The sequence below is a fragment of the Nycticebus coucang genome, chromosome 8, assembly GCF_027406575.1.
Source record: "Nycticebus coucang isolate mNycCou1 chromosome 8, mNycCou1.pri, whole genome shotgun sequence".
Classification (NCBI taxonomy): domain Eukaryota; kingdom Metazoa; phylum Chordata; class Mammalia; order Primates; family Lorisidae; genus Nycticebus; species Nycticebus coucang.
Genome location: NC_069787.1, coordinates 63,175,300 through 63,192,498, shown reverse-complemented (window position 1 = coordinate 63,192,498; position 17,199 = coordinate 63,175,300). Strand labels below are relative to the sequence as shown.

General features: G+C 41.8%; 2 protein-coding genes across 2 annotated transcripts in view; one reads left to right on the top strand and one right to left on the bottom strand.

Annotated features, from left to right (window-relative positions):
* RAB5A (RAB5A, member RAS oncogene family) overlaps window positions 1-1,527 on the bottom strand; it is a 37,216-nt gene extending 35,689 nt beyond the window's left edge. The window contains exon 1 of the mRNA XM_053599701.1: window positions 1,122-1,527. The gene's annotated coding sequence lies outside the window, so the exon portion shown is untranslated. The remainder of the gene's footprint in view (window positions 1-1,121) is intronic.
* A 5,840-nt stretch (window positions 1,528-7,367) lies between these two features.
* The window catches only part of EFHB (EF-hand domain family member B), a 60,475-nt gene continuing 50,643 nt past the window's right edge, over window positions 7,368-17,199 (top strand). The window contains exon 1 of the mRNA XM_053600682.1: window positions 7,368-8,159. Within this exon, the coding sequence (XP_053456657.1) occupies window positions 7,368-8,159 (792 nt within the window). The remainder of the gene's footprint in view (window positions 8,160-17,199) is intronic.

Genomic DNA, 17,199 nt, shown 5'->3' with positions numbered 1-17,199 from the left:
CTATGGCCTGGTGTCTTGGCTGATGCCTGTAATCCTCGCACTCTGGGAGACCCAGGCGGTTGGATCCCTTGAGCTCAGGAGTTCAGGACTAGCCTGAGCAAGAGCTCAGACCTGTCTCTACTAAAAATAGAAAAAGTTGGCCAACGTCATGGCAGGCGCCAGTAGTCCCAGCTACTCTGGAGGCTGAAGCAGGAGGATCGCTTGAATCCAGGAGTTTGAAGTTGTTGTGAGTTAGGCTAGCTAGCTAGTGCGATGGTTTCCAAATATATATTAAGTAAATAAAGTTTATTAGCAGACCTGAGTATTTCCAGAGGTGCATGCATGTTTTTCTTTGTCACTTACGTAAAACGTAACTAATTTAACACTTTGATCCCACTTAAGCAAAGATAAAAAAAACCATGTACATAAACTACTACGTCGTTCGGAGCCTAAAAAGTTTCAAAGTCTCAGAGGCAATCAACTTCCAAGGAAGAGAACACCAGAGCAGGTTTCATGGTCTCTACCCCTTGCAGAAGTTGAGCTGTCCTGTTATCTTGAATTTCTTTAAAGCTGCAGTTCGCTACCTTCCATGGATGAACAAAAGTCTCCAGACAGCCTATTCTGAACAGACTCACACCCCTTCCATTACTCGTCTTTGAAAGTTGAAAGTAGGCGGAGCTCCCTAAATTCGCACCTGCAGTAGGCCCAGTTCCTGCTAGAAGAGCACCTGAGCAAGCCGATTCCGTGCTGCTTCAATAAACATTACTCGCCAGGCCCCTCGGCCTTTCCATCCTCGGTCCCCTAACCTGGCCGGCTTTGACCCCGAGACCGCCAGAACCAGGACAGGGGCCAAGCGGAACCGCGGCCTCCAGTATTCTTCCCACGGCGCCATCTTGAGAAGGGAAGAGGGTGACACCCGTCGCTCCCTCAGTTAGTCCCCAAATCCCGGTCTCCAGAGCCTCTTGAAGACTGAGTCACCAGGGCTAGCAGGACAAAACAGTGGGTTCTACAGCCCTCTGGTCCAAACAACTGGTGCGCGTGAGGGAGGAGAGCTAGGGGGCTCAAGGCCGCGGACAGGCTGGGGACCGCGGATAACCTGGGGTCCGGGTCCGCAATGCTCGGGGGAGGGGCGGGTTGGTTACCTGAGGCCGCAGCAAACTGAGCGGCGGAGCTGAAGCTTGCTGACAGCAAGGCCCGGCGTGGGGGCCCGAAAGCCTGAAGTCAGTCTGTCGCGGTGGCAGCAGAGGCGTCTCCTCCTCGCGCCGTTCCCCTCACACTGGACCGTGCGGGGTTCCTGCCGTGGTGCCGCCCCTGTCGGGATCCGTCTCCGCCTCCCGCCACTCCGCCTTCCTCTTATCTCCACCTCCGCCGCCGCCGCCCGCGCTCGAGTTCCAACTAATTCTTCCTCCTCCTCCCTCCTCTGCCTCCGCCCCTCAGGCTAGCCCCAGGCTTCTTCACGAACCAAAACACAAACACTGGAGTCCCAGCGCGGGAGCCACTTCCGCTGCCCGGCGCCGGCCCCGCCGCCACGTCGCTGCACGCAGCGAAATACGCCCCTTCGTCACTTCCGGTCTTCTCCAGGCAGCCTGCTCCATCCTCCCTCAGCCCCCTCCCAGAGCCGGCCCAGCCGCGGCTGGTTCTCGGGGAGGGGCGGGGCGGGTGTCACGTGACCTCGCCAGTGGTTGGGGCAGGGACTCGCTGCCGCCCTTCTCCTTCCACACCCGGGCGCGCGCTGACCCGCCTCCGTAGCGCCATTGTTTTCCTGGGGTCATCTGGCTCCCGCTGCCCCGGGTTAGGGAAACTCTTTTACTGCTTTGGAGAACATCGGAAGGACTTGGTTTTGTTGAGGCGGCGGATTCCCTTTGTTAGCTTACAGTCCACTTCATCACCCCAGTCCTGGCAATTTGGCCCAAGGGAATTTAGAGAGGAGACTTGTCCGGTGTGGGAATCTCTTCCGCTGCTGTGTTCCTGGGGATCGCGGGGTGGTAGGTAAAGGGCTTGGGTTGCCATTGCCCCAAGGAGGAAGATAGGGTCCTCGTTATCTCAAAAACTGTAAGGGCCTAACTTTAATAACTTGCTTTTATTGAGAGTTTACCTAGTTTTGGTAGGGGCTGGGAAGCGGCGATTCCTAAAATAATACTTAGCTTTTATTCAGAATTTCCCTTCTCAAGTTAGCATACTAAACACTTCACAGGAATTAACCTATTGAATTCTTAAACTACCAGTCTTTCTGCAAGTAACTTGTATATCGTCAGTTTCTCTACAGTAGGATATTAATCGTGGACCTCGTTTGTAAAAGCCTATGTCTAGCACAGTGTCTGGCAGACAGGAGTTTTCATTAGTGGTTGTGGGATTAATGCATGAGGTGTGCCTGCTTTACAGGTAAAGAATTCGAGGCACAAAAGATTGAGTAATTTGTCAAAGATCACTGCCTGTTTGATGATGAAGCTGGATTCCAACCTGCAGGCTGGTTCCAGGATGTGAGTTCTTGCACATAATTTGGGTGAAAGGACAACCCAAGATGTTCATTACCTTCCACAGCAGCCCTGCTTCGTGGGCTGAATCCCACGCTATAGACAGTCTCTGAGAGGCCTGTGAAACCACTTTTGCCCCAACTCACCTCTTCCCCCAAATGCTGAATTATTTTAGTAATTTGGTAGAAGAATGTTAAATTGATTTTCCCTTAGCATAAGGGCTACTTTTTAGTTTGTGGTTTATGATTTGTAACCCTGTTGTGAGGGTGTGAATATTGTCTTTGAAGCATAGAGGCTATGCTGTCCTGTGGGTGCTCAGTGTACATTGTACAGTGAAGATGATTTCAACAGCCAGTCTTTCAGATCCACTTCCCAGTTGTCAGAAGAATATATGTGTCGTATGTAAATGGTATCTTTGGCAGTTTATCCCCAAGGGATTGTTCCAACATGAAGCATTAGTCATGGTAATAGCTCTTGGACAATCCCTGGGAGGAATTAGGAAATAGAATATATGACATCAGTTTTGTCATGTCAACAGCATGTGCAAAACCAAGCCTATACCACTCCAAACCCGCTTCTGCTTAGTGTCTGGCATTAACACCCTCAAAGTCACCCATACTTGGCATTTCAGAATCATCTTCAACACTTCCTTTTCCTCCTTTTAAACCATTGTTCATTCTGTCACTAAATGCTCTAATTCCCAAATTTGAGGGTCTCATCTCAACACCTGGCCCATGGTAGTATTCATAAAACTGGAATTAATACATACTCCTGCCTTTTCAACACATTTTTTTTTTTGAGACAGAGTCTCATTATGTAGCCCTCAGCCTCCTCAGCTTCCCAAGTAGCTGGGACTACAGGCTCCTGCCACAGCACCTGGCTATTTTTGTTGTTGTTATTGTCATTGTTTACCAGGCCCCGGGCCGAGTTCGAACCTGCCAGCTCCGGTATATGTGGCCAGCACTCTAACCACTGAGCTACGGGCGCCTCAACTCATTGTTCACACTTCAACCAGCCACTGTCCTACTCAAAAAACATTTAGTCCTATCCCATTACTTGCTCAGTGGAGTCTCTAGTTCTTCAACCCTAGTCTCAATTCACTTTCCTTTCATTCTATTTCTTTAGACTCCCTGTCCCCAAACTCCTGCTCTGTTCTCTGACCACATGTCTGTTCTGTGTTCTGGTCTTGGTATCGTTGATCATTTTGTTCTCTTCACCTGAGACACCATTGCCACCATAACTGCGGATCCCACTCCCACCAGGATGCTAATTCCTCAAGACAGCATCTGTGTATCCTACTGGAATTAGTTATTTTTTTTTTTCTGTAGCTTCACAATACTTTGCTTTACTCTGTATAGTGGGTCTCCTAAAATCAACCCTATTTTGTAATTAAAAAGGACCTGAACTTTTCTCCTTGATCTTTCATTTTATAATCCTTTAGGACCATCATTAAGACCATCATCAATCATTTCATTTTCTTTTGTTATAGTTATTTTCAGTTTCATTTCACAGATGAATAGTCATTTCAGTTCTTCACAGTACTTTGCTGTAATAGGGATCCTCAAAACATTTGTGAACTTAAGTTTAGGATGGTGAACATTTGACTTAAGAACTCAAAAATAAAACATGAGATGTTGAAATTTATATATTGCTAGTAATGCCCCATTTTATCATTCTAGTGTATTGCTTCCTCAGTCATTTCTACTGATGTTTTTGTCTTTTACTTCACGTCCTTCATGAATGTATTTCACAGTATTTTATAGGTTAGTCATAATATTTGCCTGGGAGAGTGCTGTTGTGGTGGCTGGCACTTGTAATGATTCAGTGGTAATTTTAGACAAATTGCTAAATGCCACAGTAAAGCTTTGCTGTTGCATTGCTGCACACAATATGCACGTACTTTCTCTCTCTCTTTTTTTTTTGAGACAAAGTCTTCCTAAGTCGCCCTCGTTAGAGTGCTATGTTGTCACAGCTCACAGTAATCTCAAATCCTTGGGCTTAAGCAACTCTTTTGCCTCAGCCTCCCAAGTAGCTGGGACTACAGGCGCCTGCCACAACACCTGGCTATTTTTTTGTTGCACTTGTCATTGTTGTTTGGCAGGCCTGGGCCAGCTTCCAACCTGTCAGCCCCAGTGTATGTGGCGGGTTCCCTAGCTGCTGAACTACAGGCTCTGGGCCCTTGTACTTTTCTTTTTTATAACTACAGATTACTGGGGTCAAATATGCAATGGTACTACTTGATAGAATTTGTTTAGGAAGCTAAAAAATGGATATTTAAAGTCATAAAGGCTTAAACATTGCTCTTAATACTTATATTGCCCTCAAATCTCCAACCACCCGATTATAAATTCCCAGCACCTGTCCTCTCTACACGACTCACAGCACCCCATACAGTCTTCTCTCTCTTCCAGAAAATCTTTCTCTCTGTGTTGAAGAGTGAATTTTTGCATGGATGGTAATAATTGTTACGTTAATTTGACTATCTGTAGACAAACCAGTGGTAATTCTTTTTTTTTTTTTTTTTTTGGTAGAGACAGAGTCTCACTGTACTGCCCTCGGGTACAGCGCCGTGGCGTCACACGGCTCACAGCAACCTCTAACTCTTGGGCTTACGCGATTCTCTTGCCTCAGCCTCCCGAGCAGCTGGGAGGGCCACAACGCCTGGCTATTAAACCAGTGGTAATTCTAACATAAGGCATGGTGGCAAGGCAGTGAGAAAAAAGGCTGTAGAAACTTGAGCTAGTCATGTTTAAAAAGCTTGTGTCTTTGGAGGACACCAAGTCTTATTCAAGCCTCAACTCAAATGTCACCTACCTACGTTCACCTACCTACGTCCACCAAATCTAAAATGCTTTCTTATGCATCAGAATGTTTTGTTTTCTTTATAACACTTACTATCTGAAATGACTATTTTGAGACATAGTATTTACTCTGTTGCCCAGGCTAAAGTTCCATTTCCTCAGCTTAGCTCATAGGAACTTAAAACTTCTGGGCTCAAGAAATCCTCCTGCCTCAGCCTCCCGGGTAATCTGGGACTACAGCGTGCCACCATTCCCAACTAATCTTTCTACTTTTAGTAGAGATGGAGTCTCACTTTGCTCAGGCTGGTCTCAAACTCCTGAGCTCAAGGGATCCTCCTGCCTTAGCCTCCCAGAGTGGTGGGATTACAGGCATGAGTCACTGTCCCCTACCTGAAATGATTTTATTGTTTTACTTGCTGATTACCTGTCCTCACTAAGACTAGAATGTAAGTTCCCTGAGTTATCCAGTCTACTGGGGATTGGTTCTAGGACCCTGAGTGCCCCCTGCATCATGGATACCAAAATCTACAGATATCCGAGTCTCATATAAAATAACAGAGTATTTGCACATAACCTATCTGGTATATTTTGTTATCTTTAGATTACTCATAAAATCTAAAACAATGTAAATACTATGCAAATAGTTGTTATATTGAATTATTTTAAAATTTCTAAATTTATTTTTTCTCAAATATTTCCCAGTAAATACGGAGTGCCAACATATTCCTTGTATTCCTACCACTGACACAAAGTTAGGAGAGTCTCAATACATATTTGTAGAATGAATGAATTGAATTACATCTTACACAAACACACCTTGATTTTTACACTATCAACTTATTAAGAACTTAAGGGGAGGAGAATATTTATATTGACAATCTAGAAAGTTATAATAAACAGTTTTTACAAATATGAAATAATATCCACTGCTCATTTTTTTTTTATTTGACTTAAAGAGGTTTTCATAGAGTTCTGGAAGATTGGGACTTTGTAATTACCATTCAAATTTTAAACTAGGTTATCTATCTCTATAAGTGTAGAACAAGACAAATATTCACTAAATGTACTTTCATTAAAATCTGACGTGTCAGCCCAATTTAAAGAAAATCTCCTACTTAGGTAAAATTTGAGTTTGCCACAATATTTTTCTTTTTCTTCATTTTTTAATTTGTTGTATTTTATTATCTTATTTTATTTTTAGAGACATGATCTAGCTCTGCTGTCCAGGCTAGCATGCAGTGGTGCAGTCATAGCTCACTACATTCTTGAACCCTTAAGTTCAAGCCAGCCTCCTTCCTCCTCCTCCGAGTAGTTGGGACTACAGATTGCCATCATGCCCAACAATATGCATTATTGTGTGACATATCTCAGATTTGAATATTGCACTTTAAATGCAATCTAAAACCTAGTTATTAAAGTGTTTGTTCTCAAGGACTTTTAGGATGTTTCTATACCATAGCTATCAAATATACTAACTTTACAGAATTTAAAGCAGTTTTTTTTAGCGCTAAAGTAACTTCTATGTGCTGCAGAGGTACTTGGACAAAAAAGGACCTAAAAAAAGTAGTCACCACCAGAAAGTCCATGGCCAGGAAGAAGCTAATGGTTGAAACCACCCTAAAAGGACTTTGTTGCTTGGGAAAAGCGAAAGAGAGAGAAGTTGCTGTAATGCCTGAAGCCACATCACTGAAGTTTTTTTGCCCTCCAAATCTAATAAAGGAAGGAACAAAAAAGGGGCGCCGAAGAGGGGCCGCGGAGGGAAAACGAGAGAGAGGGAGAAGAGAGAGAGAGAAAAAGGGAATGGGAAAGCGAGATGGGCGGGGATCCGCCTGGGAGGGAATTGTGCACTGAGCTCCGCCCCTGTTTCCTAGGTAACCGGGTAAACAGACTCCATCTCTTTTTCCTCTGTGAACTCTGCCAGGTGTTAAAAGGCAGGCAGGAAACTGGTCCAGGAGACCGAGCGGGGATGTGTTCTTTCGTGAGAGTGAAGTCCCCCAAAGTTCTGGGACCCCCCAGGGGATTGGAAACTTCCCTCCAGAAAGGTACAGCTTTCCCTTCAGAGATGAGTGCCCCTGGAGAACTGAGGGTGTCCGGGGGTAAATCTCCCCTGAGCATGGAGGTCGCACTTACGCACGAACGAAAGGATGATTTAGGAAATAGAAGGATTTTCATGGGAAAACAATCTCCCATGGAGTTGGGGCTCGGAGTAGGATTAGGAAAAGAAGATTCCCAATGGGAGGAGAGGCCTGTGCTTATTAATAAACATGAGGAAAATAGGGCATTACCAGAAACAAAATCTCCATTGCGGAAGGGGCATGACATGGGATTAGAAAGACAGAACATTTCTGGTACCCACATGGAGAGGAGTAATTTAGGAGTCAACAGTGTCTCAGCCTTGCAGGGAACAAAATCTTCTCTGGGTATGTTGCCAGGAAGAATGGGGTTAGGAAATGAGTGTCTTCTGGCAGAATGTACCCAGGGGAGCATAAAACAGCCTCCCTTGGGCATGGTGTGCGGAAGTCTACAGAATGTAGGGAGCAGGAGAGGTTCTGTGACCAGTAGTCCTGAAGGGATCGAGACATTAGTGGAAAAGCAGCATTCTTTGGATATGAAAGCAAGACAGCAACTAGAAAAAGAGTCTACTTGTGTTGTGATGAAACCAAGCACAGAGATTGAGCCTCTTGCGGAAGTGGACACTGGGCTACCCCAAGCAGAGGAGCCAGATGAAACTAAGCCTACAGAGCCCCAAATGGGCTTGGTAATAGAACCTCCCAAGTACCAGTTTGGCCAAAAACCTGAAGAGAAAAAGGGAGCTGAAAACATTGAACCAGGAGTAGAATCTCCAGATCGCATCAGACCCATATACTTTGGGAAATTTTTTGATCGGACACCTTGCTGGCCAAGTGTAAGTGGGTTTTTTTTTTATTCCTAGAACTTTTTCTGGGAACTAAATCACAAATATTCATGTCTTTATTGAGATGATAACCAGATGAGACTTTTTGGGTTTGTGGAGACCAATCACAGAGATTTTACTGGGAGTCTGATATCCCTTGCTTCTCTGTACTCTTCCCAGATCAGATGTCACTTTGATTTTTGATTCTCTGCATCACTTGCCTAGATGTTGGTTTTGTTTTCTATGCACACCAGCAGTTCCTCCTGAATTTTCCCTCTTTTAAAATCTCATTTCATTCCCTACTCTTCATTTTCTCAACTGTCTCATGAGTTCAGATACATGGAGATACATCCTTTGTCCTAATATTCATGCGATGAATAGGAAAGAAAAGAAATGTTTTTTCTTTAGCCTATGAGGTATTCATTCTTTCAGCAAAGACTTGTGGTAGCATTTGTGCTGACTGCAGGGAAATATAAAATAAGAAGTACATGGGCGGCGCCTGTGGCTCAGCGGGTAGGGCGCCGGTCCCATATGCCAGAGGTGGCGGGTTCAAACCCAGCCCCGGCCAAAAAAAAAAAAAAAAAAAAAATAAGAAGTACATGATTCATACTTCTAGGTTTAGAGTCACCCTAATGATAGAGATTGATAACTAAAAGAATATTATATAGGTGTCTAAATGAATATAAAGTGTATATTTTTATGGATGTATATTTTAAATGCAGAGCTCAGTGGAAAGATTATATAACTCTAGAGGAGATGGGAAAGGCTTAACAGAAGACATTCTATTGAGCTAACATTGAGAAGTATCCCTGTTGGGGGGAGAGGCCTGTGGTTAGTGATAAACATGTGGAAAGGAAGACATCACCAGAAACAAAATCTCCATTGAGGAAGGGGCTTAAAGTGGGGTTAGAAAGAGAGAACATTTCTAGTACCCACATGGAGAGGAGTAATTTAAGAGTCAACAGTGTTCTGGCCGGGCTTTGTGGCGGGCGCCTGTGGTCCCAGCTACTCGGGAGGCTGAGGCAAGAGAATCGCTTAAGCCCAGGAGTTGGAGGTTGCTGTGAGCTGTGTGATGCCACGGCACTCTACCGAGGGCCATAAAGTGAGACTCTGTCTCTACTAAAAAAAAAAAAAAAAGAGTCAACAGTGTTCTCAGCCTCACAGGGAAAAAAATCTCTAAATATGTTGTCAGTGCGTCTCAGATGGAAGAATGAAATTAAAAGCATTTCTGGCAAAGAAAGGCACAGCACATGACCAAAGCTTCTTATCTTTGGGAGATTTAAGCAATTTTGCTTAGCCAGTAGGATGCTGAGAAATGAAGATGAAGAAAAAATATGTAGGGGAAATCTAAAAGTCCAAAATACAGGGATAGAACATATGGATACAGGATTAATGGTGGGTCTTAACAAGGGTAAAAATAAAATTTGCCTTTTGCAAAGGTGATCTGGTAGCAGTAGTAAAGATGGACTGGAAGGGGGATATGTTACATGACATGTAGGAAGTTGGAATAGGTAGCTTAGGCTTTGGGAGAGTCTTGGGAGACACTAACATTTATGAGGTGGTCAGTGAGAGAAATGTCACATCTTGCTTGGATGGCAAGGACTTGAGGGCAAGGAACTATCTCTTGCTTATTGTTTACCTTCAGGGCATATCACAATATCTGGCATGTGGTGGTCGTTTAGTAAATATATGTTTGATAAATAGAAGGAAGTCTAGATTAAATGGGAGAAAGAATAGGCAGAGAAGATAGAGGTGAACTGAGAGGATGGGACTGAAAAGCTTAAAGGAAGCATCATTAGGCACTCCAGGACAAAAGATTCCATATGTTGAGATTTGAGAATAAAACTCAGCTAAAGAGGTTGCAGGACTGCTCTAGAATTTTGTCTGTGTTTACAGAGTTTTGTTCCTCTTAAGACTCGGTGTGTTTGTCACATTTTGCTTTCTGGTTTCCTCACTGGATTTCCCCCAGACACTGTCTTTCTACGTTTTTACTTGGCCACACCTGTTCTCATTTCTGAATTGTTTCTGCAGTTTATAGCTTCCCGTCTGATCTTGCACACATGCAGACACCAGCTTTCAGTTTTCAACACAGGCAATTTTAAAACGTCTTCTTCCCACCTGCTCATACCCTCCTTTCTAAATGAGACTGGATAAGGAAAGAGAGCGTGCAGTGGAGAGTGACCAGCAGTGTTAAAGCATCTCTGAAAGGGAAAATAGGATAAAGATTAATTAACTTTGGACATTAAGGAAATTAATAACATTTTTATAATGACATAATGGAAAGCCAATTCATATTAGAATATACTGAAGAGTGAATGGAATAAGAGAATTGGAGAAAGCTACTGTGAATTTTTTTTTTCTTTGAGACAGAGTTTTACTTTGTTGCCCTTGGTACAGTGCTGTGGCATCATAGCTCACAGCAACCTCAAACTCCTGGGCTCTAGCGATTCTCTTGCCTGAGCCTCTCAAGTAGCTGGGACTACAGGCATCCACCACAACACCCGGCTATTTTTAGAGACAGGGCCTCACCGTGGCTCAGGCTGTTCTCCAACCTGTGAGCTCAGGCAATCCACCCACCTCCGTCTCCCATTGCTAGGATTACAGACATAAGCCACTTCACCTAGCCTTGAATTTTTTTTTCTTTAAGAAGTGACAGTGAAGGCTCAGCGACTGTAGCACAGTTGAGGCTGGTGGGCCCAAACCCGGCCCAAGCCAGCTAAACAGCAATGACAACTGCAACAAAAAAATGGCCAGAAGTTGTCGTGGGCACCTGTAGTCCCAGCTGCTTGGGAGGCTGAGGCAAGAGAATGGCTTAAGCTCAAGAGTTGGAGATTGCTGTGAGCTGTGATGTTACAGCAGTTTACTGAGGGCGACATAGGGAGACTCTCTCCTAGAAAAAAAAAAAAAAAAAGAAGTGACAGTGAAGAGAAAGGAGTAAAGATTCCACTTAGAAATCTTATCACTTATTTAGCATACCATTAGAGGAATTTGAGATAACACAAAAAAGAAAATGGGTGGAACCAGATCCTAGATAAGCAGGAGGGAATGGAATGAAGCAAGAGGAGGGATTAGCCTTGATTAGAAACAAGGCTTCCTCTTAAAATAACTTTTTAAATGTTGAAATGTTTATTTCCGTTATTAAACAGGAGTAGCATTATAGAAAACAGGGATGAAAATGCCCATAATCTTATCATTCTTACACAATGCCTACCAGCACTTTACTGCATTCACATTCATTAACATTTATTGGCGCTCACGTCACTATTAATAGACCTCTGTAGGTATTTATTCATTTGTTCTCATAAAAACTTAATGGGGCATCTACTATTATGAAATCCTATTTTATAGGTAAGGAAGCTGAAGCAAATTAGATGGGTTGGACAAAGTCACACAACTAGAGAGTGGTAGGATTTGAAGACTCATATTCCTACTTGAGAGTCTTGAGGTTTTGTTTTGTTTTTTTGAGACAGAATCTCATTATGTCGCCCTCAGTAGAGTGCCTAAGTAATTCTCTCACCTCACCCTCCCAAGCAGCTGGGACTATAGGTGCCAGTCACAATGCCTGGCTATTTTCTTTTTGTTGTTGTAGTTGTTCACTGTTGTTTAGCAGGCCCGGGCAAGTTCGAACCTGCCACCCTTGGTGCATGTGGCCGGCACTGTAACCACTGTGCTACAGGTGCTGAGCTGAGTCTTGAGTTCTTTTTTTTTTTGTAGAGACAGAGTCTCACTGTACAGCCCTCGGGTAGAGTGCCTTGACATCACACAGCTCACAGCAATCTCCAACTCTTGGGCTTACACGATTCTCTTGTCTCAGCCTCCCAAGTAGCTGGGACTACAGGCGCCCACCACAATGCCCGACTATTTTTTTGTTGCAGTTTGGCCGGGGCTGGGTTTGAACCCGCCACCCTCGGCATATGGGACCGGCGCCCTACTCACTGAGCCACAGGCACTGCCCTTTTTTTTTTTTTTTTAAATTTTTATTTATTTATTTTTTTTGATAGCACTACACTTTCTGTGACACTTTTCTCCAAATGCATTTTTACATAGTTTTTATCATGTTGAGCATAAAAATTGTCTTGATCTTCTGTTACAGACTTCATAAAGATCTCATAATGATAAAAGTATTTCTTTAAACGAATATATGATTCTTCGGTTAACTCATTCTCTCTATTGTTGGGCATTTAGATGTTTTTCCAGAATTTTTTATAAAAATAATTTGCGTGTGGACTTTTTTATGCATTTTTTATATGTATTGGAATATTTCTTTAGGATAGAGAAGCCAAAGGTATGGATCTCCTTCCAGTTCCATTTCCAAATCTATTCATAAAACATTGTATCGATACATTAAAAAAAATTATAATCTTGGATTAGAACCTGGGCTGAAATGAATATAAAGAAAAAGAATTAAAAATGATAATGATTTGTTAGACATTAATTCATATTTCTTTGATTTAAAATAAGACTGGAGGCTCTGCTCCCGTAGCACAGTGGTTACAGCACCAGCCACATGCACTGGTGGGTTCGAGCCGGGCCTGGGCCTGCTAAACAATGACAAATGCAAAAAAAATAGCCAGTGTTGTGGCAAGTGCCTGTAGTCCCAGCTACTCAGGAGGCTGAGGCAAGAGAATCACTTAAGTCTGAGAGTTTGAAGTTGCTGTGAGCTGTGATGCTGTGGCACTCTACCCAGGGTGATGGAGTGACACTCTGTCTCAATAAATAAATAAATAATAAATAAGTAAATAAACAAAATAACACTGGAAATTGCTCCTTTTTTTTTGAGACAGAGCCTCAAGCTGTTGCCCCGGGTAGAGGGCTGTGGCATTACAGCTCACAGCAATCTCCAACTCCTGTGCTCAAGTGATTCTCCTGCCTTTGCCTCCACCTCCCAAGTAGCTGGGACTACAGGTGCCCGCCACAACACCTGGCTATTTTTTTGGTTGCAGCCGTCATCATTGTTGTTTGGCAGGCCCAGGCTGGATTCGAACCCGCCAGCTCAGGTGTATGTGCCCAGCGCCACTTGAGCCACAGGCACCGAACCAAGGAAATTGCTCCATTTTTATAATTTCTTTTGTTCTTGATGAACTTATTAGTCATAATTGCATATTATTTTTTTCTGTAGATTTTCTAAGTAGACAATCCTATTGACATTTTTGTCTTTCCCTCTTTAGTATATGTACCTCTCTTCTTTATTTCCTATCCCATTGCATTGGCTATGATCAAAAATATAATATTGAAAATAAGGTATTGTTTCTGACTTTAATGAGAATGATTCTAATGTTTAATTTTTTTTTTCTAATGTTTAATTATTAAGTATGATTTTTGTGGAAGATTTCTGATATATCAAGTTAAGTGCATTTCCATCGATTCTTAGTTTGCTAAACATGTTTAAAATCTAAATAAGCTTGAATTGTTAAAAACCTTTACCCTATTTGTTGAAATATATTTTTTCTGAGTTAATTTTCTAAGGGAAACCATCTTCATATTTTGGGGCTAAGTTTTACTTGGTTGTGATATATTATTTTTATAATATATTCCTAGATTTGTTTTCTTTTTTTTTATTAAATCATAAAGAGGTAGATTGTGTACACATTAATGCATTTATGGGGTACAATGTGCTGATTTCATATACAATTTGGAACGCTTACATCATACTGGTTAATATATCCCTCCCCTCATTTACTTAATTATTGTGTTAAGACATTTATACGTTATACTTAATAGATCTGACATGTACCCTTGTAATACCATAGGTGTGATCCCACCATTCACCCTCCCTCCTTCTGACCTCCCTTCTCCTCCCCCCTCCCTCTTTCATCCTAGGCCATAGTTGTGATCTATTCTTCATATGAAAGTGTGAGTGATTATAAATTGGTTTCATAATAGTATTGAGTACATTGGCTATTTTTTCCTCCATTCTTGAGATACTTTAATAAGTAGGATATGTTCTAGCTCCATCCATATAAACATAAAAGAGGTAAAGTCTCCATCCTTTTTTAAGGCTGCATAATATTCCTTGGTATACATATACCACAATTTATCAATCCATTCATGGATTGATGGGCACTTGGACTTCTTTCATGACTTGGCATATTCTTAGATTTGATTTGCCAATATTTTACTAAGGTTTTTACAGCTGTGATCCTATGTAAGTTTAGACAGTAGTTTTTCCTTTCATGCTGTCTTTCTCTGAGTTTGATATTCATTTTAGCATTATCTAGTATATTAAAACAATTGAGAAGCCTTCTATCTTTCCAGTTGTCTTCCTGCTTTATTTATGTAGTATGTATATTATCTACTTCTTGTAGGCCTGGTAAAACTCACACAGCTGAAAGGGGAAGGGGAGTCAGTCCCCAACATCCTGACCAAGAGATGGAATGGTAAAGCATTTGATTCTCCTGAGTTCATCCATTCTTAAAATAGGAAGAAGTGCATTTGGGTGAAGTAAAAGTCCGGTGTCAAGCATGGTTGTGATGAAAGTTTACATGAAAATACCTATTGTGAATAGCCTCCAAGGATCAATCTCTGAGGACAAGGGCTTTGCATCAGGGTACATTCCAGGAACTGGGGGAGCTAACCTCAATGACAGGCCTTTCCATTGTTGAAGGATGGAGAGTAGATACATCATATTGAAGGGACACCCATCCTGTGGTTTGAAGTTGCTACCCAGGGTTTGTCCTGAGTTGCAAGTGAAGGTTTGCTCTGATAGCTTTATGAGACCCATTAGGCAAGTTCTTCTAATAAAACAATCATGGGCATGGAACCAGTGCAGTAAGAAGAAGTTTCCAGGAATTGGTGGCCTGAGGAGAGATTTTTGGAGTGTGCTTCAAGAAGCACGAAGATTCTGGTAAAAACAGGTTCTCTCTGTGTAGAAGCCTGACAGCCCTTTGAAAGGCTGATTGGCTCTTGGAAACACTCTGTTAGAGATCAAAATCTTTATAATGGCCACTTCCCTAAGACATCCTGAGACTGTCCCTTGATTTTCATCAATGCACTGACTATGGCAGAGACCTTGGGGTTATTAAGACAAAACAACAGACCCATGTAAAATATATTGGTAAATGATATTGAGACCTGAAGTAGAAAGGGGAAGAAGGAAGGAAAGATTCAAAGGAAAGTTAAAAAAATTATAATGTCTATAGTGACAATGGGGCTACATAGATGAAAAATTATACAGTACATGCATTCAAAGAGATTTGAGTCTAGGGACTTGAGACCCATAGACAAATGATTTTATAATATGGTAAAGGTCATGCAAAATGAAGCCTTATTTTTTCCTGCTCTATTCTAGTAGAACCTAACAGCTATTTAGGGAATAAGTAGAGGAACGGCAGCCACCCATTTATAAATTTTGTAGTTACACAGATCCTGGTACTGAAGAAAAAATAATATGTACAGAGATTCATTTCATATCAATTTGTAAAATCTCTGCAGAATTGTGGGATGTGGATGTTTTTATTTACATAATGTGTTCAGAGACTTCTGGGTGGAAAGGAATGGGAACGGTCACTCTTAACTTTCTCTGAGATATTCAGAATTGAGGATCTCTGTGAGTAAGACAGAGTGATCTTCCTGCGGGACAAATGGGAGAGATGGGACCATTATGCTAACCCACATTGAGCTTGGAAGGTGGCACGATGATTATGGGTCTGTGAGTTTTTAGCAGTTGAAAATCTTGTATTGACCTTCTTGAGTTGACTTGAGTTTTGGGAACCGGATGTGCAAGAAGTGAAAGAGCTACCTGACCACTGAAAGCTGTAATGCTGGGGCCTAAGTGAGGTGGCACTAGTGTGGTTTGGGACTAAAGTAAGGAGGTAGTTGAGCAAAGACATGGTTGGTGCAAATGGGAGTTAGGTTATAAACTGAAGGTCTGAAAAGATAAGTAAATACATTTGGGACAATAGTACTAAGTTTCTCACTGTTTAAGATAAGCATTACAAATATGAAAAGGAGAAGAAAAGAATGAATTCCATTGTGCTGGATTGTAATTAGAGGTATTGGCAGAAATTCATGGCATATCTATATCTAAATATATGTCAATGGATTCTGCACACATTTAATTAGAATATTATAGAATTAATATAGGTGCAGGTGTGTGTGTTTGTGTAGAAATATACATTTCCTAACTCTGTCCTCTAACTCTGTCCCAGAACTAATGTTTCTCTAGTAACAATGAGCGCACCAAAATCTATAGCTTGATTTCTAAATACCATTATTTATTAAAAGGAGTCAGAACTCCTTGGATAAATGCCTGACTCTAACATTGGCATAGGTATGTACAATGTGAACTTGGAATGCCTTTGTGAGCTAAAAAGAAAAGTTTCAAAGAATGATTCAAGTAAGAAATAAACTTGAAGCGGCTCCCACTAGTTCAAACGGGTGTACACTGAGTTTTGAATAAAATTGTGATAGACTAAAATAGGAATTCCTGAGCCTATACTATATAAATACATAATAAGAAAAGAAAACTTCCTTGCAGTATAAGGCCAATTAATACATGTAGAAAGAATGTTGGAATTAGAAAGTCACCATTTGTTGGGCATCATATTAATGCTTTCTGCAAGAATCATCAGTAGATATTAACACATCACTTGAAAGTTTGGTAAAGAACTGGATATGTACATAGACTAATTATTAATTATTAGAATTCATAGAATTTATTATTTATTTATTAGAATTTATAATTATTAGAATTTATATTATTAAAAAAATTTTTTTTTTGGAGACAGAATCTCACTATGTTGCCCTCAGTAGAGTATCGTAGTGTCATGGCTCACAGCAACCTCAAACTCTTGGGCTCAAGTGATTCTCTTGCCTCAGCCTCCCAAGTAGCTGGGACTACAGGCACCCATCACAATGCCCAGCTATTTTTTTTTTGTTTTGTTGTTATAGTTGTCATTGTTGTTTTTTAGTAGGCCCGGGTCAGGCTTGAACCCACCAGCTCCGATGTATGTGGCTTCTGCTGTAACCACTGAGCTATGGGCAGTGAGAGTTCGCAAACAGTATATGCTCCCTGGTAGAAGAATACAGCACTGTTTTTGTGATATCCCTGCCA